This window comes from Mauremys mutica, chromosome 25 (assembly GCF_020497125.1).
Source record: "Mauremys mutica isolate MM-2020 ecotype Southern chromosome 25, ASM2049712v1, whole genome shotgun sequence".
NCBI lineage: Eukaryota > Metazoa > Chordata > Testudines > Geoemydidae > Mauremys > Mauremys mutica.
In genome coordinates, this window is record NC_059096.1 from 2,509,162 (window position 1) to 2,536,357 (window position 27,196).

Here is a 27,196-nt window from a genome sequence, read left to right on the forward strand (position 1 = left end):
GTCTGTTCTGTGCATACCTACGCCATACATGTTCTGAAAACACCAAAATTTGTTCAATAACCCATTTCTTCCCTAGCTTTATCTCCCTGTATTTGGTACATAAGCACCTGTGCCCAATGTACAGCTTACAGAATAGTTTACCTAGTAAGATCATTGCTATTAGCAAGGCCTCACTGATTCTGGTAATTGGTTAATCATGAAATGTAAAAGACAGTCAGTCTCCTTCTATAGAAACCTGATAGTTCTGTGTGCACCTTGCAGTGAAAGTAGAAAACAGACCCTATACCCTCACTGTGGAATCACTCACCATCTGAGTGGAAGTGGGACATTTAAGCAGAAATCCTGGTGTGAAAGCCTGGCCTCACTGAAGTCCATGAGAGTTTTGCCATTAACTTCAATGGGCCAGAATTTCGCCCCTGTTCCTAGCACAGCACCAGAGAAAACAGGCCTTACAAAGGGGAACTCCATCAATACTGGGGCAAAAGAATCTTTCTTCCCTCCTAAGCCAAGACCACAGCAGCAACTTCCACACTGCTTCTATTAGAGCACTGGTTTCAGAGTAGCAGCCGTGTTAGTCTGTATCCGCAAAAAGAACAGGAGTACTTGTGGCACCTTAGAGACTAACACATTTATTTCAGCATGAGCTTTCGTGAGCTACAGCTCCGAAGAAGTGAGCTGAAATAACTTTGTTAGTCTCTAAGGTCCACAAGTACTCCTGTTCTTTTTATTAGAGCTCTGCTACTGTCTCCATATTTGCCCTAAATGGGGTTGTCAGTGGATCTGCACAATCCTGAACCCACTAGCCACATTCCTTTCTTCCCCACCTCCCTTTATCAGCAGCAACAGTGTTAGTAGTTCTTCTAGTTCAAATAAATGGAAATGGAACTGTGCAAGTAAAAATACATTTTTCAAATTAGAAAATATTTGTTACTGGCACACAAACCTTTTGTTTTTATCAGACATCTATAACAAAGAAAGTAAAAGTGCGCATATCATGCCAGATACCTAAGTAATTTGCAAACTCTAACCTTCCTTTTTATTGGTCCTGAATGATACAAACATATCTTTCTTTAAGGGCTAATTGTTTGTTTGAGATACAACAATTCTGTGTAGAGGAGAAATGTAGTATCACCAACATTTGGAAACAAAACCATTCTGTCAAATGACAGGGACGAGTCTAAATCTTCAAATTTCTGTAGAAAATAGCCAAGTGGACACAGTGTGTGTGTACATGTGTGTGGGTGGGTTGGAGGAAAGAAATGTGCTTTTTTTAAGCAAATTATTTTTTAAATGTTTTGAATAAAGGAAACAAGTGTACTGGAAAAGCAGAATGGTTTTTACTAACATGCCAACATAATCAGTTAATGTTAATCATTAATACACAGAGTACAGCCTATTGTAGTTGCCAAAATACAGCTCAAATTAATACATATACTTTTATCTGTTGAGCATATAAAACATGAAAAGAATATTTAATGACAGCTTATTTGTTTCACTTTAACTTCAGCCACACAAGAGTGCAAAAAGTGCTAGAGACCAGCTAAACTGGGCAGGTAAGTATGTCTACAGATAAAATAACTTGGCTAAACTTAATCTCCAGTATAGCTCAATTGCTGCTATGGAAATGAAAGTGAGAAACGAGATTACAAATGCTCTTGCCCAGTTATTTAAGTTGCATTTACTTACATTGTATGACAAAGTAATATTCTTTTTATTTTCAAGTGTATTGAAAGTCAGTTCATTTTCAATTATAGTAAGGATTTCTTGTTTAAAACCAGTATTATATTTATGTGTAACATACCTGACCTTTGCTAATGTCACAAATGCTTAATGTCTGTTTTAAATGTTAATGCTGTTTTGCATTTACTATAAAATAAATGAACATGGTAAATACAAAAGTAATCTTTCTAATCATTTGTCTAATTCGATTTTTTTTACACAAACATACTACTATTATTCTAAATAGTCTCTCAGGCAGTGACTATCGTCTTGTCAGTAGAAATATATTATTGACTCTAACCAAGTTTTATGCCCCTGGTTACATAAACACACTTCTGCTTTTTTTATACCATAATCTACAAATCAGGAGTAAAGGTATTTCCTTTGTTTTTTTTTCAAAAGGAATATCGAGACTCTGGCATCAGGTAAAATGCAATAAATTTTTCAATAGCTTAAATGTGTTTTACCTTTTCTCTAAAAAAATCACAAAGATGCTCCCACTACCTGGGGACTTTTCCTGGTGCACACATGAACAAATTAAAGTTCTGTTACATTACTCAGATGATGGGGGCACGACGCTGAGAGTTGGTAGTGTTGAACCCAATTAAACTGTGTGTCAGCAGAGGTGGAGTTTACGACTGTCATGCCTCTTTTTCAGATAAAGTATAAAGGTTCAAGAAGCATACAGTGCTCTCCACTCTAGCTGCTCTGAATCTTGTGGTGCTTTAGTTATTTAATTAAAACAAAAACCACCAATGGCATTCCAGAGCCGAAACTACCTTACTGGTACAAGCTCCATTTTCCAGCCTACTCCACCCAGTCTAAGTGGTTCAACCTACAGGAAAACAGCTATCCGAAAGTATCAGGCGCCAAGTGTCTATGGGGGAGCTGGTGGCTATGGCACCCGCATTTCCACCAGCACTAACTATGGAGGAGGCTTTGGTGGTGGCTTTGGCAGTGGATTTCAGCTCAACACCAGCGGTAGTGACATCCTGCTTGCTGGAAATGAGAAACTGACCATGCAAAATCTGAATGACCGTTTGGCTTCCTATCTGGAGAAAGTGCATTTTCTAGAAAAAGCCAACTCCCAGCTCGAAAAGCAGATCAGGGAGTGGTATGCAAATAGCTCTTCAACTACAAAGCATGACCACAGTCCATATTTTAAAATCATTGAAGACCTCCAACACAAGGTAAGAAATCATAAAAATATCCATTATTTTGCAACTTTATATGCTTCTGTACGCCAATGATTAGAGAATGAAGAGAGTCAGCTAACTGTAGAATATATATTTTTTTCAATTCACTGTGGCCTCACTGTAGATACATCAATCATTTAACTTTGGCAAGATTCAGGTTAAATTGTGATGTAGTAAACTGACTGCACATTTTAGATGCTATAAAAATGTCTATGGAAACAGTTCGAAATCTATCAGGGTTATGAGTTCAATCCTTGAGGGGGCCATTTAGGGATTTGGGGATTGGTCCTGCTTTGAGCAGGGGGTTGGACTAGATGATCTCCTGAGGTCTCTTCCAACCCTAATAATCTATGATTCTATAAAGGCTGAATTAATTCTTCTATAATTACACAATATAGGGTTTTCAGCTGTAGATTTCAAAGTGGGGCTTTCCAGAGAAGATATAATTATCCCTATTTTACAGCTGAGGCACAAAGAAGTGAAGTCACTTGCTCTAGGTCATAGACCAGACAAGGAGCAGGGGTGAGGATAGAACTCATATCTCCTGCCTCTCATTATATTGTCCTAGCCAATTAGCCACACACAACTGGAGTGTGAGAATATAAAACTTTTTAATTCTTTCCTCAATGTTGTTGAAGGTCGGACACTCTAAGTTAAGACACTTACCTTCATCTTAATGTAAATTATTTCAGAAGTTCTAAGTACAGAGAAGGCTTTAAAGGTTTTGAAAGTGCTGTTACAGTTTGTCATAATCAACATATGAATGGATCACCAAACATTCAATGACAAGTAACATCTTTCTTAATATTACTGAATTAAAAAAACCCACAAGATAAAGTGACATTAAGGATCAGATTTATACCTACAAAAGGCAGGAAATTTAGCGTAAATGGTAAAATTCCTTTCTTAGCTCATCATAAATTGTCTATTAAAAAGGTCTCCAAGCATCCATTAATTTTATTTATCTATGCACAACAGGGAGTATTAAAGATAGCATTTTGGTTATCTCTATGGATTGCCGTGTATTTGTGGCCTGCACACAAGTACTTTCAGACTTTTTTTTTCGTGTGTGTGTGTGTGTGTGTGTGTGTGTGTGTTTAATCTAATCTCTTATTCTTTTACACCTGGACAACAGTAAATAAACAGATGGCTGTTACCTGGGAGGTGCTGTTTATTGAGGAAATCTAAAAATCTAAAGTTCTCTTTGTTGTTTCATAATTCACTAATTTCCCCAAGTAATTTCAGCTGTCATTTTTTATTTAAATGTTTTGTTTACTATTTACACAAAAAACATTAATACTTAATCTTTTTTTCAACTGTTAAAGTAGCAGTAAAGGAAAATGTCTCATAATTTTACATATCGGCCCCTGTGTTGCCAGTGTCACAAACATTACATTCCAAAGAGATGGTCTCTGACAGCAAGATGTTCAGCAATGTGGATTAAGGTTTTAAACTTTATTTTAAAATCCAGTTGATTGTAGATCTAGAGGGAAGTCACTTTCTGACTACTATGCTGAGCAAACTAGATGCAGCTTTCATTTACAGGAAACCCTTGTCTCTCCAATATCTGACCTATGGGCATTCTTCATGAGCTTCCATCTTTATACCTGCAAAAAAATCTCCCTTGTCAAAATATCACCACTAACCGAATGCGTGGCTCCTAAGATTATGACATGATGAGGGAGAAAACTATGGAAATAAACAATTCACATATATGACACCATACATAATGTAACATTTACATCATGGTTTTTGATGTTCCTGAAGCTGTTTCAAAAGTTTTTCAAAAAGTGGCCTGCCTTTTAAACACTCTTCTTAGAAATTTTAATAAAAATGGGTTCCTGTAGCGGGGTGGTCACCCCGCTCCTGCCTGGAGGGGATAAAACAGCCCGGAGGAGGGCTGCAGCGGAGCCAGCTAGGCTGAGTAGAAAAGCAGCCACAGCTGTGGCCCACCTAATCAGGCCCAGCTGGCCCTTATAAGAGGGCTGGGGCCAGAGGCTGAACACACAGGCAGTCTTTCTCTAGATGTTTAGAGGGATGGGTCTGGCTGCTGGGAGCTGAGCAGGGTACCTAAAGTGGAGCAGGGCTGGGGAAAAGCCAGAGGAGCTGCGGAGCCCCCAGGCTGCAGGCCTTGCTAAAGGCTGGAAAAAGTACTGGGGTTGCAGAGGCAGCAGCTCCAAACCCTCCTTGCCAATGATGAGTGGCAATTATACTGCAGTCTGCCCCAGTGAGCGAGGGCTAGATGGTGACTGGCAGTAGCCAAAGACTGAGGCGGGGTGGGGATAGGGAGTTGGAGGTTCCCCAGGAAGGGGAGACCCAGTGAGACTGTGGGGTGCTGCAGGGGGCAGAACCCCGAGAGAAGGGGCACCAGGGTCCGGGAGGGACACAGGACCAGCGGCAAGCGAGACAGGCGCTTCTGAGTGGACAGAGCTAATTCCCAGGATGACCAGCAGGAGGTGCTGTGCCAGTGAGTCATTGCCCCGCCACAGTTCCCCAGCCCATTTCATTTTTTTTCTGCTGCAAATGTGAGCCTTGAGATTTTGATAGGCCTCTCTTCAACATTGCCCACAGTTTGTGTTTTAATTTTTCTATGGACTGGAAATTTTTTTCTTGTTTACAGCATCAAATGGTCTGGATCATACCTTTTGGCCAGCCTACAAGATCTATTTTATAAATGACCCTAATTTCTTTGTGACAGTCCAAGCATATTCCACTCCAGGAATCTTTACAAAAAACACCTGCTCTGTGGTACAATCTGGTGCATTCCGAAGGCAAAAAAAAGTAATTGGTCTTCAGACGTAGCTAAGATCTAGAATAAAAATAAGCCATGGCAGGAACACTTTAGTTGTATCTAGAGATGGGAATGAAATCCACCAGAAGCAGGGAAATATGCATGCGTGTGCGTGTACGTACACACACACACACAAACTGAAACAATGTATGTGTGGGTACATGCACTAATGCTATTTACATTTTTCCTTCTATTTTATGTCTTATATCTCTTCCCTGGTCTTTCAAAGTTTGTAGTTTTCTTTCCTTTCTTCTTCCTCCAGTTCTGAAAATGATAAGCTTGAAACAATGGCAAAATGTCAACAATATCACGTACCATTCTTTGTAGAGACAGGGTTATAGTTTGTAACAACATAAATCAATATTTAAGATTGGGACACAAATCACAAACAACTAGAAGTTCAATGTTTAGGACGTCTTTTTCCATAACATAATCTGGGCTTCAGTGGTTTGTTTTTTTTTATCTTCATTTGCTTTGTCGTCTTGACAAAAATGTCAACAATAAAAAAGATATACTTCATGGAAAATACATAGACAGGGCTGGATGAAATAGAGCATTGTGAGTGGACAATGGACTCCTCCTGCTTTATGAATATTAAGGCACACCTGAATGTTTGGTTTTGGAGCAGACACAAAGATCCAAAAACCATATTACAAAGACATTATATTATACATATTAGGGGGAGGGATAGCTCAGTGATTTGAGCATTGGCCTGCTAAATCCAGGTTTGTGAGCTCAATCCTTGAGGGGCCATTTAGGGATCTGGGGCACAAATCTGTCTGGGGATTGGTCCTGCTTTGAGCAGGGGGTTGGACTAGATGCCTCCTGAGATCCCTTCCAACCCTGATATTCTATTATTCTAAAAGTCTGATATTAAATTAGAGCCAGATTTTCAAAAATGCACTTGAAGAAATGTGTATGCACATTCTTGATCTGAGTGAACATAGCTGCAATGAACACACAAACGCTAATTTGCATGCACACACAGCTACTGCAGGTGTGCAGAGATATCAAGCTTGCAAAGGTGCATTGGAGATTGAGTGTGTGCAGGTCAGGGTTGCACAAATGTTGACTGAGTTTTTTAAATAGTCAGGGCCTTATTCATTCCATCTGGCATTTTTTCATACCATACAGTAACAAGTTCTCACTGCCGCTACTGACCTGCCTGCATTCTTATCAGCTTTGAGAACCATCCTAGCTATGGTCTATATACTCTCCTTCATGTTTAAACCCACCAGTAGAGAAAACAGAGAAACCAACATCTTTGCCCCTACACCTATGGAAATGAGTTTGTGGAGCATGGCGAAGCACATAGCCATGTATACACATAAAAACTGAGGATCCATGAGGTTCCACCCTTTTTGATCTCAAGTCTTTTGTGAAAAGGGCATTGCCTATCTTTAGTAAATTGGCTCCACCTCCTCCCTCCAAGGGGAAGAGAAGCCACAGAGGAGAATTAATCCTGCTTCTATCAGCACTAAATACTCTCAGAAAACCACCAGTGTTTGAGTGGAGCATGCAATGCAAAGTGGATGCTCCCACACTCCAAAATTCTCATGAGCCTTGACACATTATGTAGACCCACAGACTTCTAAACACACAGTTGATGAGAGGGACTTCAGCAGGGAAGGGAAGGGAGGAAAATGTCAGAGTCCTTGCTTTCTCCTTCCACTGCTTTTGGAAGATTCTTTTACTTAGGTTTGATCTACACGGAAAAGTTATTGGCATAGCTACATGGGTCAAGGTTAAACTGCACCCCTGAGCAACGCAGTTATGCTGACAACCCTCTGACCTTGAGTCTAGACATAGCTATGTGCATCCATCGACATAACTAACATTATGGTGGTAGTGTTCCTGCACTGAAAGAAAAACTCCTTCTGTCAATGTAGGCTTCATCTACTCTAAGGGGCTATGCTCAGGGCCGGCTCCAGACCCCAGCGTGCCAAGCATTTTGCCGGGAGGGCGGCAGGCGGCTCCGGTGGACCTTCCGCAGTCATGCCTGTGGGAGGTCCACCAGAGCCACGGGACCAGCGGACCCTCCGCAGGCACGTCTGCCAGAGGTCCCCTGGAGCCGTGGGACCGGCGACCGGCAGCGCGCCTCCTGTGGCATGCCGCCATGCTTGGGGCGGCCAAATTCCTAGAGCCGCCCCTGGGTATGCTGACAGCATATAGTGTAGTCTCCAAAGTGTACAGAGAACCTTTGATTTGCTTCCCTTAACACCATAAATTAGAGAAGAATGTATATTCCTAGATATCAAGATTTTCTGAAAACAGAACAATCTGATTGCTGGCACAGATTCCATATTTTAAAATGTCATCCAAAGTTATTTTTATAACATTTAAATATTGGTTTGCTTTGCTAACTCCAGATTACTTGACAATCTATCATCTTCTTTTCCAGATTGGTGCTGGACATCTGGAAAATGCCCGGCTCGTCCTGCAGATCGACAATGCCAAGCTGGCTTCTGATGACTTTAGAATGAAGTAAGTTTCTATGATGAATTAATGTGATCTCCTCCCCACTCATGTCAGTCAAGTGATCTCTTTAAAAGCCAGCGGGGTCTTCTGGCAAAGGGAGGGAACTGAACCTCTTCAGATCACTGAAATGGAATAGTAATACAAAACAGATACATTACATAACTCCCACCTGCCCTATTCCTATAGAGAAACCCTACATATACACTTCTATATCTTGTCTTGGTAATAAAGTTATTGGAGTTAAAATTGAGAATTAAACTGTTTGTTCCTAAAGAATCAGTAAAAAGGCAATTTGCAGACTGAGACAGTAATAGTGATTCTCTGAGACAGAACTACAGTCCTAGCTTATCACGGTAAAGCATATAAGTAATTACATATTAATATAGTAATTATCTATGAATTGCACATTAGTCATTATATATTAATGATGCTGGAATGAACATTTCTTTTCCAGGTATGAGAATGAGCTAGCAATCAGACAAAATGTGGAAAATGATCTTGCTGGACTCCTCAGAGTCCTTGATGACTTGACCTTGTCCAAGGCAGACTTAGAGCTACAGATTGAAGGTCTGAATGAAGAGCTGACTTTCCTCAAGAAAAACCATGGAGAGGTGAGAGCAGCAGAGAAAGTCATTTAGAATTCACACATTTCTCAAGGGGACACAGAAAACATTTGACACATGCAAATCTTGTTCAGAATAATGAAAATTCCATGGTTAATCTGAAAAAACATAAACTTTATAATTTGAGACATAACTTGAAAAGATAAAACTATGACTGTTAACCAATCTTGGTTTCTCCCATTCTTTTCAAGAGGTAGGATCACATAACTGAAATCTGGAATTAACCTGCTACTCTGTTAGTTGCTAACAGAAAGCCTGAATTATGTCACATAGGTCAGGCCTCCTTTGTTACAATCCATAACACAAAATGATTCCTCTTAGCAATCATAAGTCATAGTATTGACTTTTTAATACCTACATTCTTTCTAACTGTGTAGAAAAATGACATTTTAGAGGCTCTGAAAATTAAGGCGTGATGGTCCTCCTTTAAAGAATATCCTTTGGTTCTATGGGCCACCACTAAATACAAAACTAGATACCTGGGAGCGAAGACTCCTGCACTCTATTCACAGTTCTGACACTGCTCACTATGACCTTGAGGAAATCATTTCACCTCTGTGTATCTCAGTTTTCCTTGCCATAAAATGGGGAAAACAGTACATCAGCGGGGTGTTGTGAGGCTTTAATTAATATTTGTAAAGTGACAGAGTCTTTTATAGCTCTCCTATTTCTAGGCATTTTGAATTTGTTTGTGTCTTTCTGCCCTAACATGACTACACATTTCTCTTCCTATTTAAAAGCTTAACTGATATTCATAAATATGAAATTATCTATAATCGCTATTGTTTGTAGGAAGTTGGTGAACTGCGTAAACAGCTAGGTGGCACGGTTAATGTAGAGGTGGATGCTGCTCCGAGCATTGATCTCGCCAAGATTATGGAAAACATGCGACAGCAATATGACAGCATGGCAGAAAAGAATCGTCAAGAGGCCAAAGACCGCTTTGATAAACAGGTAAAGTCTCCCTGATCACATAACAGCAGCACCTCACAAGGAGTTCAGTCTAGATTTAAAATTGAAGTTCACTGCCTTTACACCTTCTTTTCCATTCTTTGTATTTCAGACAGAAGAAGTGAACCGGGAAGTCGCTATTAACGTTGAACAACTGCAAACCAAAAAAACGGAGATCACAGATCTGAGACGCACCTTCCAGGGCCTGGAGATAGAACTGCAGTCCCAGCTTAGTACGGTAAAGCACATCGAAAATAGCTTTAACAGATAGTTGTTTGGATAAACACAGGAACGACATAATTTTAAAACACAAATAAGTAAGACCTCTATTATTTCACATTATTGAATTATTACTCTATTATTATTATTTTCTGTAGAAAAAGGCTTTAGAAGACACACTGGCTGAGATGGAAGCATTTTATGGTTCACAACTTGCCCAAATACAGGCTGCAATTGGCAATGTAGAGGCACAGCTAATGCAGCTTCGAGCTGACATGGAGAGCCAGAGCACTGAGTACAGTACTCTCCTGGACATAAAGATACGCTTGGAGATGGAGATTGCCACATACCGACGCCTACTGGAGGGAGAGGATAGTAGGTAAGGAACTGAGTATCTGTGAAGTCTGTTGTTTAGTTCAGTTTTATATCAAGTCAGCAATTATCCTAAATACTCTTTATAAAGGCTGCCTAGGGGTAAAAAGAGGACAGGTGTTGAATTACACTTGCATTCAATAAAATGAATGGATAAAGGATGCTTCTGCATGCCAAAATTTGTTCCTGCTTACACTGGTTACTTTACTGGTGGTGGTAAGTCTGGCTGAAACTAAAGAGAATGAAAGTCAAAGACAGACAAGCGAAGTGAGAAGGTAATTATGCTCTAAAATAGAACAATATTTGTGTTTAAAAAAATTAGTACAAATGCTTCCCCCACAAAAAGTAACAGTGAAATGGTCAATTACAAGTACCCTTGTTGCATATGGTAATATGTCTCTTCTAAGCTCTGGCACTTAACTGTTCAGCTTCTGGGGAACCCTGATTGGTAGCACAAGGGCACTCTTCATTATCCTTTGCACCATGGATATCACTGCAAAGTAGCATGGGGAGAGAGGATGGGGACAATCGGGGACTTGGCCAGTGGGTCTGAAAACAATGTGGCACTCTTTAGTAAAGCAGGCTGCAGCCATTACTGCATTGTCACACCTCCTTGCAATAACTATTGCTGATCAATGATTGAAAGACAGAGAAAGAGTGTGTTCCGGAATGTAGGGGGTAAAAATACCCTCCCCTTTCCCCTGGTGCACATGGTGGGTCAGTGCCCCCAACTGGTCTTGCCACTTCCTGTTGACTCGTTGGCTACTCTCAGGTAAGTCTGTCTCCCTTTTCCATTCCATTCCTCATAACACAAATGTGGTAGGGACTTTTCAAGGAGCCCTGCCTTCTTCTTCCTGCTGACAGACAGTCAGTCACCACATTCAGCTACAGAGAGGACATTCTAGAGCAGGGGTGGGCAAAGTTTTTGGCCTGAGGACCACATCTAATATTGTATGGTGGGACATGAATGCTCATGAAATTGGGGTTGGGGTGCAAACTCTGGCTGGAGGTGCGGGCTCGGGGGTGGGGCCAGAAATGAGGAGTTCAGAGTGCAGGAGGGGGCTCTGGCTGGGGCTGCGGGCTCTGGGATGGGGTTGGGGATGAGGGGTTTGGAGGGCAGGAGGGGGATCAGGGCTGGGGCAAGATGTTGCGGTACGGGGGGGTGGCTCAGGGCAGCACTTACCTCAAGCGGGCCCCGGAAGCAGTGGCATGTCCCTCCTCCAGCTCCTATGCGGAGGTGCAGCCAGGTGGCTCTGCTGCATGCTGCCCCGTCCACAAGTGCAGTTCCTGGCCAATGGGAGCTGTGGGGGCAGCGCTTGGGGTGGGAGCGGTGTGTGGAGCGGAGCCCCTTAGCTTCCTCAACGCGTAGGAGGCAGAGGGAGTACATGCCGCTGCTTCCGGGAGCCACGTGGAGCGGCCCCTGACCCTGCTTCCCAGCGGAAGATCAAGGGCCGGATTAAAACGGCTGGTGGGCCAGATCCAGCCCGTGGGCCATAGTTTGCCCATCCCTGTTCTACAGGCCGCTAAAGAAGTTAATTGGTTCAGTATCCACTAAGCCTCCTCCTAGTACCTGACACAAAGTTCATTTGCTTAGGCTTTGTTCCATTCCCCCTGGAGATAACTGTTTGTAGAACTGAATGAGATTAATCCAAGGAATTTAACAAGAAAAACAATGTTTAGCACATGCTTAAGTACCTTGCTGTATTGGGGCTTAAGTGAACAAAATTAAATGTACGAAGATCAGTGATCTCAACATTTCTTAAATGTAATAAGCACCTGTATTTACAAAGTACGTTTCATTCCTATATTTAACAGACATTTCCAGTCAGAGATATCTACTATAGAAGAGACTGAGAAAGGTATGTCACTTACATTTTTGTTTTCAGATTTTTATATTTGGTTGCTACTAATTTGCATTAAAATGCATTAAAATGTATTAAGCTGATATAAAACAAATTGAGGTGCGATAAGTCTTTCAGATGCAAATATTAAATCAGTGAAATCTTGTAGCAAAATTGCCAATTCAATTGTCTGACTATATAACTCTCCATGTAATGTTTCTGTTAAAAGCACCTTAGAACTATTCAGTTTGTACAAAACCCAAGCACCAAAATATGCTCAGGAGGAATAAAAGATTCACTCAAAACAATGTTCTGTAAAAAGTTCTGGGTGATGTACAAGATGTTCAGTAATTAGAGAAACCATATTCTGTACACCAAGAAAGAAAGTTTATTTACTGTCAAAAATCAGCTACTAGTGTAACCTCTGCAAATTCACACTTACGGGACTGGCGCCTCCTTGTGTTCAGCTGTATATTCTTCAAGAAATCACATGCATTGTCCATGCTTCCCTTTTACATAGGTATTCCTCCACTTCCACCCTAGAACTGGCCTCAGCCCACACATGAATTAGACAGTACTATTTTGTTTGTTCTTTTCCATACTGAGGGATTTTTTCCAACACCTGGAAGTGTATCCTTCCATTTGCCCCAGCTATGACCAGCAGGCACTCTACTAATATGACACCTGAAAACCCAGAATTTTGACTTCAGACTGAAATTAGCATATCATTTACACTTAAGAAGATGCTCCGTATCTATTTTACAATAAATGGCACTTTCATTCTTAAACCCACTGTTAAACTGAAGAGCAAAATTATACATGATCAGTAATTTAACTTTTCTTTTTCATATGTGTTTCAAATTTTCTGATGTTCCACTTGATTACACCAATGGGGGATGAAGTGAGTCCTTCTAAATATGTTTGCTCAACAGGCTGGAAAACTAAAAGTATAGAGTTAGTTACTGAAGTAAACATTAAAAAAGTATTCCTCTTTTAATATAAATGTTTTAATTAGCACTCTGCAATTTTATTTCCAGAAATAAATAAAATTAGGAAGATCAAGACAGTTGTTGAGGAGGTGATTGATGGCAAAGTTGTCTCCTCCGAGACCAAAGAGATTGAAGAGAAGATATAAGCAGCATCAGCAGGGAGATGCCTCTGAACTTCTTAGAGTTGATGGCAAAAATTATTTGATTAAACTTCAGTGGGAGTTGGATTGGACTGTTTGTGGCTATGTCTACACTGCAGAGTTTTGTCGCCAAAAGTTACTCTGCTTTAATTAAAATGCTTTAATTAAACCGCTTTTGTATGTCCACAGTATGCTCCTTGTATCAGCAGAGTGCATCCAGATTAGCAGCTCTTGCATCGACACAGAGAGCAGTGCACTGTGGGTAGCTATCCACTATGCAACTGACCATAGGGTGCTTTGGGAAGGGCTGGCAATGCCTCATGGGGCAGATACAGCGTCACATGTTGCAGTTTTCTCAATCCCATCGTGCCAAGGGCCCATGGACATCCTACTAGATTGCCAGCTGCTTTTCAACAGAAGTGTGTGATGGGAGGGGGGGAGCATGTGTGTGTGTGGGGAGACAGAGACAGACTGTGTGTTGCGGGAGTGTGTGCGTTGGGGGAGAGTGAACAAAACTGCCCAACAAATCTCTAAATTCAGACCGTCACTGGAAGCAACCAGTCCTGAGGCAAGGGGAGGGGGACACCCCTGACATCAGCTCCCACCCTGGCTCTGCACAGCACAGTAGTCTCTCTCTCACACAAAAACAATGAGTCCAGTGGCACCTTAAAGACTAACAGATTTATTTGGGCATAAGCTTTCGTGGGTAAAAATCCTTACTACTTCAGATGCATGGCATGCATCCGAAGAAGCCAAGCATCTGAAGCCATGCATCTGAAGAAGTGGGTTTTTTACCCATGAAAGCTTATGCCTAAATAAATCTGTTAGTCTTTAAGGTGCCACCGGACTTCTTCTTGTTTTTGTGGACATAGAGTAACACGACTACCCTCTCTCTCTCTCACACAGACACAGACACACACACGCCTCTGCCTGCCTGCCTGCCTCTGAATTCATAGTGCTGTCAGAACTTCCTGGAGCTATGAAAGGGGAGGGGGTACATGCCTGCAGGGCAGCTGAATTCAAAATGGTGAGCAGAGTGGTCACAGCGGGTATTGTGGATACTGGGGGAGGCCAGTATGGCAGCAGCTACACTGATGCTTTGTCACTTTAAGTTTTCCACAAAAAGCTTTATGCCTCTCGTCGAAGCGGTTTCATTTTGTTGCTGAAACTGAAGAGTTTTATTGAAAAAAGTGGCATTGCAGTGTGTACACCTCCACTGTTTCATCACCAAAAGCTGCCTTTTGACAACAAAACTCTGCAGTGTTGACACTGCCACATAACTACAGTGGGGAACTTTCTATTTACTTCAGTGGCACTTGGATCAAGCTGAAAGAAAACTGCCATGTTATCTACTGGGAATCAACATGCTATATCCTCATTTTTTTGTCTATTAATCAAATATTGCTTTGCCTCACTAAGTTGCAAGGCACAAATATCCTTTAATAGCTCTTTACTTACATGGTGACTGGCAGTTTGATTACCAAATGTGGGCCATTAAGTGAGTGAATACTGTGTATAGACACAGCATGCCGTGCTGTTAAAAATCCATGATTATTTCTGTTTATCTTAACCATGGTACATACGATTATAGCAATTACAATGGATCTTCTAAGGGTAATTAACCAATAATCTTCAGCAATATGCAATTACTATGTAGTTATATATTTATGAAAAAGCTTCATAAAACTGTAGCGATCATATAAGGACAAAAGACTTAGCATGATGCGTGAGCCATGTAGTTCAATGTTATTGAATCTTTCTTAAACTATCAAAATTGTTTCCTTTGTACTTCTGGTAATAAACGTTACATGTGACACGTGGTATCTGTGTATCTGGTGTTATACTATACAGCACATTGGTGCCTGCTTTTGCTGAGTGTGAAGATTAATGTGGTCCTTGTAGTTCCAACAATTCACCATACTCTAGTCAAAATACACTTCTACCTCAATATAGCGCGACCTGATATAACACGAATTCGGATATAACGCGGTAAAGCAGTGGTCCGGGGGGGCGGGGCTGCGCACTCCGGTGGATCAAAGCAAGTTCGATATAACACGGTTTCACCTATAACGCGGTAAGATTTTTTGGCTCCTTCTGATCGTAGCCTGATTGCCTGAGACTAAATGAATGTGCACAGAAAGGCTTGCGGAACTTAAGACCTTGCAGTGGGGAGGCGCTGTCAAGGTCTTGGTGGGTAGGAAGACATCTCTTTTCCTGGATTTGCTTAGCTTCACGGAATGTCGCAGCAGTTTGGTGTATTGGCGGAGGAGCAATGTTAGACAGAACGGGTATCCATGATGTTGGAGCTGACCTAAGGGTTCCCGTGATGCAACGCATCACTATATTCAGCTGGGTATCCACAAGTCACATGTGGATGCATCTGCTCCATACTGGTCCACAGTATTCAGCTACTGAATATACAAGTGCTATTGCAGATATTCGCAACACTGATGCACCCCAGTTGTACCTGCTAGTTTCTGGGTTATGTTGGCTCTCGTTTTTATCTTTACAAATAAAAACGTAACATTACGTCCCTGTCATTTGACCCCTTGGCTGCATACATTCTCAACATAAATTTTAGAGTCCCATTGATCCTTTCAACTAAACCGTTTGTCTCCCCACACGTTTTACCCCACACATCTGCCATAATTCACCTCGTAACTGGGACATGAAATATGACTCACAGTCTGAGCTCTCCTCTGGAAAACCTATTCATCTGAATACAGTGAACAGAGCCCTACCCACTGTTTCAGCCTCTATATTAGAATAGGCAACTGCCTCTGGGTATCTAGTGGCAAAGTACACTTCTATCAATATACATCTCTTTCCTATTGGCGTTGGCCAGGTCATTGGCCCAACTACATCCATGAGAAAGCATAAGCATGAGAATGACTCTATAGCCTGGTGATTAGAGTACTCACTCAGGATGTGAGTGACCCACAAGCCAGTCCCCTTGCTTGAATGGCTTTTTAATTATTTATATTATCCACAGTGCCACAGCTTCCATAGGAGAGACTGAAGGATTTCCCACATTGGAATATCCCATGTACCAATGATTACGGCACTCTCCTGAGAGATGGCAGATACTGTCCCTTCTCTCTTCACGTCAAGAGGGGACTTGAACTGGGGGTCACTAACATCCTAGGTGAGTACCTGAATCACTGGGGTAAAAGTTATTAAGAAATGTTTTACTAACACCTTTTCCCAGCAGTAAATGCATACTGCATACGATCTTTCCCACAGAGTACCAGTTTAGTAAGTAAGTACATAATGTCCTCTTGACAAAACAAACACAAAAATCTTCCTTTTGAAGTCACCTCCCCATTCTATTATGAACTGTATACACACAGCTGCCAAAGAAAATACTTTTTATCTTTCACAACCACGAATCAGACACCATCAGACTGATTCTATTCTAAACAAACAATGCTTTTAATGAAACCTGTCTTTTCCTTTGTTCTCTGGGACCAGTACAGCTCATACCAAATTTCTGCCAAATGCATACCCAAGCTCCAGGATGTGGATAAATTAAAAAGTGCTAAACTTGAGATGACATATCTATAACTATATAATTAAGTCATTACAAAGAAAAATAAGTTTTCTTTTTACTGAAATAACTTTAAAAGGAAAGTGCGTTGACTTTAAGTGTTCCCATGTTTAAACCTGTGACAAGAACCTATATATGATCTTTAGATACAAGTCAGGAAAAAATATTGTACTATCTATGAGCTTTCAGTCCCAATAACTATTTTAAAAGATTTGCACACATCTACACCTAAAAATGAGATTTTATGGCCAAGAAATTTGTTTAAGGAGTCTAATTTAATTGTTGGTCCAATAAATATATATTGTCTTCCCTCTCCCTTTTTCCTTGAGGATTATTACAGATGCAATCATTTTGTCTGTCCCACATTGTATGTACCTCCAATGATTCAAATTAGTGTTTGTGTAAAATATCCTGCTAGTAACATATCACAATATAGTGCTGTCGGTGTAGCATAAGGTGTTTCCAGGCTGTGGTTCTGCCCTCCTACATCTACAAAACACACTGACTGGAGGGCACTTGAATCTATTTTATGTTCCACAGTTTAATAAGGAATAAATAGCATGATGATGAGTGCAATTCTGAGAACCTGTATAGAAAACTGGCATTTTCTGAGTCTCATGAACATTGGTACAATTCATACCAAAGGTGATATAGTTTTTGAAAATGGCAGAAAGAGAAGAAATATGTACTGATAGGGGATTGTAAATCATCTTCTAAAATGCTATAGTACTAGTATTTCACACAAAGAACTATGCTAAAAGCACATTAGGATTGCATGGTTAAACACCCAGACATCAAAAATTGCCAAAATTAAAAATACATGTGCAATCTACCACTTTGTGCATTTACATTACGATACAATTTTACTTAAGGTTCTCTGTGAACCTTACAAGTTCTGTAGCAGGAAAAGAGGTCTTTTTCAGATAACCCACTAGGCTTTGTGATTTCTGCAGACAATCTCACGTGGAACAGGCATGGCTAAGAAAGACAGTGCTACCTAATAACTGCCCCCATGACAAACGGGCCGATAATGTCATTATTAATGAAGTTTGAAAGTCCCCAAGGCCCCCAAACAGCAGTTCCTAGGGTGTCCTCTTCCCTTTTAAGTCCACAGTCATAAGTAGAGCTAGGAAAATAATGGATTTTGGTTCAGTGGCAATTAAAATAATATATTTAATAAAATAAACAATAATAAATAATAATAACTAATAATTATTATTTTTATTACTTTCAGGTCAAACAACAAGGAATATTTACTAGATTTTTCAGTGAATTGTTTTGATTTTTTGAATTTTTTTAATGGAAACAACTAGGCAAAATTCACATTAATTCACAAACTGTTTTGGTGTCACTGAATCCACATTTTTTGTCAAAAAGTTTCAGTCTAAAATTTTCACCAAGCTCCAGTCATAACAGAAGATGACCATCAGCCACCCAAGAGATTAGTGCCCCGACTTTGGGATATTAACAAATTATATAAAAGAAACAAAGGTGATTTCAGTTTGACAACAGAAAGTCTTTGTGTATGTCATGTGTATTACCTCTTATTGAACTTTCTGTATGATTTTTTTAATATGTCCTTTTTTCCTAATTTTAAATGCTGGTTGGAGAAGGCTGCAATTTTTTAGTCCAGATTTAAAACCACATGCATGACAGAAATTTTCAAGAACTATATTCCTTTTAAAACGTAAAATTGATATAGTAATGCATTATATATCCAATTATAGATACAGTAATTCCTCACTTAATGTTGTAGTTATGTTCCTGAAAACTGTGACTTTATGCAAAATGATGTTAAGTGAATCCAATTTCCCCATAAGAACTAATGTAAATAGGCGGGGTTAGGTTTCAGAGTAATTTTTCACCAGACAAAAGACATTATGTACATATACAGTATAAGTTTTAAACAATTTTAAACAAACAGTTTAATATTGTACACAGCAATGAATGATAGTGAAGCTTGGTTGAGGTGGTGGAGTAAGAGGGTAGAATATTTCCCAGGAAATGCCTTGCTGAAAAATGATGAACTAGCACTCGGCTGAGCCCTCAAGGGTTAATACGCTGTTGTTAACGCTCTACAAGGCTGTATGGACTGAGGCAGGAGGGAGGAAACACAATAGATGCAGGGCAGAAACTGCAAACACTTCCCTGCAAAAACTGAACACGATGATGAGCTCACGCTCTCCAGCTGGAGCGCAACACGCCCTCCTCCTGACAGCACATGCCTGGCTGCAGAGGTGCCGACCTTCCAAAGTGGTGGGGGAGGCACACATGAGTGAGAGAGAGAAGAACATACATTGCCCCTTTAAGTACGCTGATGCCACTTCAAGTATGCTGCCTTTTTAAGCAGATCAGCCAGTTCAGACAGGAAGCAACAGCTTCCAGCAAGCTTCCTCCTTTCTGTCCCTGAGCCCTGGCCCGCTCCTCCGCTTTGTGGAGCGGGGTACGGAGTGTGGGGAGGGGCAAGGGGATATCCTGATAGCACCCCTCTCCCCCCCCCAGCAAGCAGGAAGCTCCCAGGAGCAGCTCCAAGGCAGAGGGCAGGGCAGGAGCAGGACAGCAGTGGGGGGAGGGTCAGCTGAACTGCTACTGGGCAGCTACCAAGCCACATACTTTACAGAGAATTTAGGGGAGCTGATGTGGGGGGGGGGGGCTGCTGGCCCCCCCTGGTTCTAATCCCCACAAGGAGGGGCTGCTCTTCCAGAGAATCCTGCAAGCAGTGGACAAAGCAGGCAGCTGCCAAATGACATTGTAGGGGAGCATTGCGCAACTTTAAATGAGCTTGTTTCCTAACAGATTAGCAATGTATCAACGTTAAGTGAGGAGTTACTGTCTATTAAAAAGGCTCAGGTACCGCTCTCCCTCCCATCACTACAGAGTTTTACTACATAAGTTGTCTGTTTATTGTGAAGGAAACATGGCTCAAAGAAAAACAAAACAAAAAGGATATACCAGTCTATGCACTGTCTATTTATGAGTTCTTTAGGAAAGATAGTATTAATGTAGGTGAATAATACAATTAGTGCTCCTAAAAAGTGACTCTTGGACCTAGTAAAATATTTCCTTCTTTATTCATAAATACATAACTTTGGGATGGTAGTACAAGGGAGACTCAAATACAATTCCTGTTAGATCCCCAAAAAAACATGTATGCTGTAGACCCCCTTCTCATTGGGATAAAGTACAAACACAATACAGTCGTGAATCATTTTCAAACAACTTAGAGAAAAGAAAAAACCTTTAAAGAGTCCAATATAGAATGATGGACTAATATGTCACTAATATTTCTCTGTAAACTCTTCCCCATCCATACTTATTATTGGTGTCTAAGTGCTGGTATTGCTTTCTGCTCAATCTTTAGTGATTTTCTATAGAAAATAATGTTTTTGTTCTTTTCTCTCTCTTTTGTGACAACTGACAGAAAGAGAAATATAATGAGATTAAAGGAATCTTTCTACTGATTCTCTCAGGTATATTACTACAAGAACAGCCACAAATAATAAAGGAGATTAATATTAGAATGAGAAAAAAAACTATGTATGAGCGATTAAAATGAAAGATATTTTTCTGTGCTCAGTTGCACATGATGAAACATTATAATGAAAGCTTAGCTTTACTCCACCCATATCCCCTATTAGTAGAACAAATATCTGGAGGGTGATATATTTTCACATGAATGGACAATATGGATTTGCACATATCATTTAGTCTGGTCAGGAGATGTTGAGCTAGGAAAAAAAGAAAAAGATTAAGTGCTTGCTTGAGAAGGTGTGGACTGTACAACTGAAACACCCATTTCTTTCTGTATATAAAGGCTAAAAGGGCTCTCTGAGCTACCCTGTTCTGTTTCATCTACTTGTTACACTAGATCAGGGCAACTTGAACACGATGTCTCTTTCTGTGCGTACAGGGGGAGGATCTCAGCAATTTTCGTCCCGGAGTGGTCTTAGTGGGGGATCTGTAAGAATATCTAGTTCCAGTGGTGCAGGAGGCTTTGGTGCGGGATCTGTTGGAGGCTTTGGTGTTGCTTCTCTGCTTGGTTCTAGTTCTGGCTTTGGTGGAGGTTTCGGTAGTAGTAGCTTGGGGGGAGGCTTGGTTGGTAGCTTTGGTGGCAGCTCAGGTGGTGGCTTTGGAGGTAGCTTTGGTGGAGGTTTAGGAGGTGGCTTTGGTAGCGGCTCAGGTGCTGGTTTTGGAGGTGGCTTTGGTGCTGGCAGTGGTGGTGATGGTGGCCTTCTCTCTGGCACGGAAAAGGAAACCATGCAGAACCTGAATGACCGTCTGGCTGCCTACTTAACCAAAGTACATTCTCTGGAGGAGGGTAATACTAACCTGGAGCATAAAATCCGTGAGTGGTATGAGAAAAATGGTCCTGGTGCTGATGGCCCTGGAGCTGGCCATGATTACAGTAAATATTACCCACTAATTGAAGACCTTAGGAATAAGGTAAAAAAAATCACCTGTTGCATCTTTTTACAATCTAAATTCACCTAATATTGTCCAAGATGAAAATTACAATAATTCTTTTGAGAAACTAATAGCAAATTTTCTATATGATACTGTTATTTGTAATGATCATCTATCATATTGTGCTGATACTAAGAACATTTTTGTTGTAGTGCAGATAAAGCAAATTTATTGAAATTGTGTAGCGAAATCCCTTTTGATGATGTGAACTCACCAAGCCTCATTTGAATTAAAGAGAAGGTAGAGATAAAATGAACTAATACTAACTCAGATTATTACTTTTCTTCTTGATAGTTAAAAAAAAGTTTTCATGTTAATATTCTTCATACTTCTTTCACCCCATACATTCTTTCATCCTATTCATTCTGCAATAAAGAGACTATCTGAAAAGCTACTTTAAAGCCCATGAGCCAGATATTCACTGGCATAAATTGGTTGCTTATTTACATTAGGCAAGAATCTGGTCCTAAATATTTTAGTTATATATTATACAAGAGTCTAATGAATGTCCCTTGCATTATTATATTACTAAATACATTGAACAGTAAGTCTATCAGGTTATAGAATCACTTTCTGGGCATCCTGCTTGTCTTTCCAGATCATTAATGCCACTATTGATAATGCCAGGATCGTTTTGCAGATTGATAATGCCAGACTGGCTGCTGATGACTTCAGACTGAAGTAAGCAGAGAGTACTATTATGAAACCCATTATAAATGTTTTATTTAAAAATTCCAAATCGATTCAGCGATTTTCAGGTATTTCTCTTAGAAAATGTAAATGAAACATTATTGTACAATTTAATAACAGTCATAATCATAATACATTGGTTTTGAAGTGGTAGTAAAAGATGTAACCATTTAGTAAAAAACAGTTATGTTATTTTTATTTGTATGTTACACTGATCCCATTTATGGTACAAAACCTGGTTTATCATTTCTGTTAAGATATGAGAATGAAGCAGCCCTTCGCCAGAGTGTGGAGGCTGATATCAATGGTCTGCGTAGAGTTCTGGATGAGCTGACTTTGACCAGAGCTGATCTAGAGATGCAGATAGAAAGCCTGAATGAGGAGTTGGCTTACCTCAAGAAGAACCATGAGGAGGTAGACAGATTTTTTGCTTCAGTATTGCAGTTCTCATAAATTGATTAATAGTAAAACTCAAAATGTACTAGAAAAAAGGAGATGAGATGTGCAATGTCCGTATTTCTCTGACTTTTTTTTATCCCGAGAAAGAGCTCTTTTTGTTGTTGGGTTTTTTTTTGTTTTTTTTTTTGTCTTCAGTTCAATCAAGGAATTGGGGGAGAGAGACACCGAAAGAGGCAGCTAAAGAGACAAACTGTGAGCGCTTAATGGTGCTAGTATTACTGGTTTTCTCAGATTCACTCCCAAGAATATATGCTTTGTGTAAGGCCTCTTTGTGTAGGTACAACAGATAGGTGTATCTTTGCCACACCCATGTTGGCCTAACTACTTTATTGAAAAAGGATTAAATAGGCTTGGATCTGCCATGGAAGAATGGAATGGAAAAAGCTTCTGACTGCATCTTTTGATTACTTTTCTGGGCTTTAAAAAAACATCAGGTGCAAAAGCCCCTTAAAATGCACCAGCATGTTACATTCTGTTTAGTTTTGGTTTTGCAAAGTTCAATTATTTATCTTTTGCCTTTGGGTAGGCAGCAACATGTTTTCTTTCCAGCTGCTCCTGAGTTTCTGGGTTTATTTTGGAAATGGACAGGACACTGAGCTGTGAGCATATATTGATTCCACTAGTATGCAACACATTTTTAACTCTTACTGTCACTTCAACACAACAGCTCTTCTTAGTTTTTGGTCAGTCTATTCAGTGACGAATGAAATGAAACTGGTTTGCAAGATCTTTTCATATTCTTTTACAAAGTATCATGAAAATCAGCCAGATGTATTATTTTGATACAATGGATGTTTACATGCATTTTCAACACATGTGGCAAAACTGTATGAAATATAAAATAATGTATGAAAAAATATTTTTCCCACCAAGGGTAGGTTTTCTCTCAAGTTGAAAGCTAATACTGAAATGAACCAGAAGAACCTGTGAAGTCAATTAAACTAGTACCCTATCTTTCCCTTCAGTGATTTTTTACTAATAGCCTAGGACACTGGGTGGGGAAGAGATGACTTCTCTGTAATTTAGAAATGTCCAAAAAGATGTAAAAATTGAAATAGCAAGATTGTAGATATGAATTGCTGAGGTTGCTGTGATACAGTGAAAAGAAATTCATATTTAAAACGGAGTAAATTTAACAGTACAGATAGTGGTTGATGAGTTTAGGACGGTTTAATATTGAATGAAAGTGATCTTGAATCATACACTTTTCTTTATACATAATTTAGAGCTAATCATTTTGTTCATTATTATACTGAAACACCTTTATTTCCTTTTATCCTTCTAGGAACTTCAAGGTTTCCAAGGTAATGCCACTGGCCAAGTCAGTGTTGAAATGGATGCGGCTCCAGGAATTGATCTGACCAAGCTTCTGAATGACATGAGAGGACAGTATGAAGTCATTGCTGAACAGAACCGTAAAGAGGCTGAAGCATGGTTCAATGAAAAAGTAAACATCTTAGAGCTAACAAATTCAGCCAAACGCGGTTAAATATAGGAAAAACATTTGTAGTCGCTGAATTACGTTCTATTTTTCCTTGACATTTCAGAGCATGGAACTGAAAAGGGAAATCTCCACCAACACTGAACAGCTTCAGTCAGGAAAAAGTGAAATCACAGATCTAAGACGCATTCTTCAGGGATTGGAAATTGAACTACAATCTCAACTTGCCATGGTATGCTCACAGACAGCTGCTACTCAGAGCAGCGTTTCCAATTTCAGATATACTGCTATTTAAGATTCACATTTAAGTATCCCAGGAAACTCTGTGTTCTTTTTACTCCATAAACTCCAGCAATATCTGGAATACCTGAATAGCAAGTAATGCATTATAAAACAAATACATTGTTATGACTGGGTATGGCAAAAAACAGGATAACATATTAAATAAGAAGCCAAAGCAGGAATTCTACAAATTAATATTTCATTCTAAGAAGAAAGTTTTTAAATATTTCACTATACACAATGAGAAAGAATACCACGTCTCTCCATCATTTTAGGCCACTTTTCTTCCTAATTATTAAATTGTTTTCTTCTCCCCATTCATAGACTACATTTAATCAGTAACGTATCTTTTTATGCAGAAAAAATCCCTTGAAGACACATTGGCAGAAACAGAAGCAAGTTACTGCGCTCAACTCTCACAAATACAGCTTCAGATTGGGAATCTGGAGTCCCAGCTTTTCCAGGTCAGGGCTGATATGGAGCGCCAGAATGCAGAGTATCAGCAACTCCTGGACATCAAGACCCGGCTGGAAATGGAGATTGAGACCTACCGTCGCCTGCTAGATGGGGAGTTTGGGTAAGTAAAGAACTGAAATTGAAAACTCCCTTTTTACTCATTCCCATGGTGAATTTCACAATCTTTCAATGTGAATTCCAAGGAAGCAGGAATGGTGCAGACTGGAAGCAACAGAAAGTAAGGCCTAGATAGACATATTTCAACAATACATTCGTTGGTTGTAAAAGATCCTGTAACAATTAAAGTTATAGCTATTTTTAAATATAGAAACCATTTAAGGAGAATCAGCAATTCTGTCCTAGATTTAAGTCACTCCTTGAACGTGAGTGGAGTTAGTGTGTGTTAGCCTGAATTAGAGATACGTGGAATTTCAGCAGGGCCGCCCAGAGAATTCAGGAGGCCTGGGGCAAAGCGGGGGAGCTGGGGCGCTTGTACTCAACCGGCGGTGGTCCAGGTCTTTGGCGGCATTTCAGCGGCGGGGGGCCCTTTAGTCACTCCGCGTCTTCAGCCGCACTGAAGGGCCCCCACCGCCAAAATGCCGGCCAAAGACCCGGACCGCTGCTGGGCCGGGGCTCGCGGGGCCCCTGTGGGGCCCGGGGCCTGAGGCAAATTGCCCCAATTGCCCCCCACTCTGGGCAGCCCTGAATTTCAGGGCTGATATGACAGAATTAAACCTGTGTAAAAGTAATGAGACTGTTCACACAAAATTTATTTTGTTTTGGGCCATTTCATTCCAGAAATTTTGTTTTTCATGGAGTTCCTGCAAAATTACCAGACCACTGACTTAAGAAAATGTTGAAGGAGATGTAGTCATATATGTTTTTGAGGTTAAATAAATTGTCCTTGTCAACTAATACATTTGGTAGTCTGGTAAGAATTGCAATCTCAGTGACTAATCGAAGCGGGATAATATAATGATTTTTTTAAAAGTAACATTCTCACCCATGATGCTGATGATTTCAGTATTTTAAAACAGAAGAAATCAGAGAGAACTTATTCCTGACTCATCCAGGATTAAAAAAAACAACAACAACAACAAAAAACTTGCTGCTCTAGCCTCCTGATCCTGACAACTATTGTGTGACATTGTGTATCTGTGATTTCTTTGCAGAAATGGATTTGCTGGGGGACAAGGAGGTTCATTTGAAAGTTCATCTTTGACAGGTTCCAAATCACAAACACAATCACTGGATTCTTCTAATGGTGAGTTGAGTCTCCTGGGATAATATTTATTTTTGCAAGTCCCCATTGACTCTGAGCATTTAACTTCAACTGATGATTAGATTTGTGTGTATATACTACTGAGTACTGTGAACTGTAGATGTAAAATTGTTAATGTTTGTATGGGGGAGGAAATACCCAGTGATATATAAAATGATTTTATAGAACAATTGCTGTAACTAAATTAGTAAATGCCATTCTGTTCCACTACACTGTAAAGTTCATCATGACAAGAAACTTTAATCTTTAATTTTAAAAGGATTAAGGACATAACTAGTTATCTGTGTGTATAATTCTGCTTTATAACTTTAATTGATGGAATCTGATGTCAATGTCAGTGTCAACATACGAAGATTCAGCAAACACACACATATATGCAAGGTCAGACCAATGTGAGAACCACAAACACAGTTATATGTGGGACAGAAAAGCCTGTTCTTGACTATTGCAAGCTGTTGTATCCTTGCTTTGTGATTCCCGTGTTTTTCATATAAGTTGTTATTGTGTCTTGCTTCAAAGCAGTGAATGGCGACATAACTGTTGCTTCCTAGTTGCTGGGGTCATCCCAACATGCTTTCAAGTTTGACTTCAGTATGTCCTTATATTGTTTGTTCTGGCCACCATGAGAATGGGTGCCTTGCTTTAGCTGACTATAAAATATGGCATTGGCTTTTCTCAAGTTGGCCATACAAACAAAATGCCTAGTCCAAAGCAGCTGAACTGAGTGTGCTCTGAATGACATACATCCAACAATGATTAAGGAATTTGATATTGGGAATCCTGTCATACCATTTGACCCTGCAAACAGATCAAAGACAGAGCATATGTAACTGATCAAGTTTCTTAATGTGGTGACAATATGTTGTCCATGTCTCACAAGCATATGGAAGCACTGTAAGCACAGTTGCCCAATAGACATTTAGCTTAGTGCTTATTTTGACATCCCTGTCATTCCTTAGGCAGCATTCCAAATTCCATTCTGCATTTGGAGGGTTTTTTTAATAACATTAATACTTTCATAAACTAACTCTTTTTTATTAATGTTTAGATCCAACCAAAACCAGAAAGATCAAAACAATTGTTGAGGAGGTGGTGGATGGTAAAGTTGTCTCATCCCATGTAAAAGAAGTTGAAGAGAAGATATAAGCAACAGCATAACACTGCAGAGGATCCAGTCATTAGATTGTGTCTTTGACAAGCATCCCAATGAAGAGACATAACTTAGGATCTCTATCCTTTTGTCTGAAGAGATGAGT

The 27,196-nt window shown here is 40.1% G+C and overlaps 2 protein-coding genes across 2 annotated transcripts; both read left to right on the plus strand.

Annotated features, from left to right (window-relative positions):
• Positions 1-1,458: 1,458 nt before the first annotated feature.
• Positions 1,459-13,985, plus strand: LOC123356436 (keratin, type I cytoskeletal 19-like). The gene is made up of 9 exons (XM_044999693.1): positions 1,459-1,553; positions 2,378-2,909; positions 8,108-8,190; positions 8,639-8,795; positions 9,600-9,761; positions 9,871-9,996; positions 10,136-10,356; positions 12,165-12,208; positions 13,228-13,985. Exons 2-9 carry the CDS (start codon positions 2,475-2,477, stop codon positions 13,323-13,325), a joined length of 1,326 nt encoding a protein of 441 aa, XP_044855628.1. The 5' UTR covers positions 1,459-1,553; positions 2,378-2,474; the 3' UTR covers positions 13,326-13,985.
• Positions 13,986-20,754: 6,769 nt separating this feature from the next.
• On the plus strand, positions 20,755-27,140 carry LOC123356434 (keratin, type I cytoskeletal 12-like). The gene is made up of 8 exons (XM_044999691.1): positions 20,755-21,309; positions 21,929-22,011; positions 22,278-22,434; positions 23,765-23,926; positions 24,027-24,152; positions 24,562-24,773; positions 25,831-25,922; positions 26,989-27,140. The coding sequence occupies exons 1-8, from the start codon at positions 20,755-20,757 to the stop codon at positions 27,084-27,086; spliced, it is 1,485 nt and encodes a 494-aa protein (XP_044855626.1). The 3' UTR covers positions 27,087-27,140.
• The last annotated feature ends 56 nt before the right edge of the window (positions 27,141-27,196 follow it).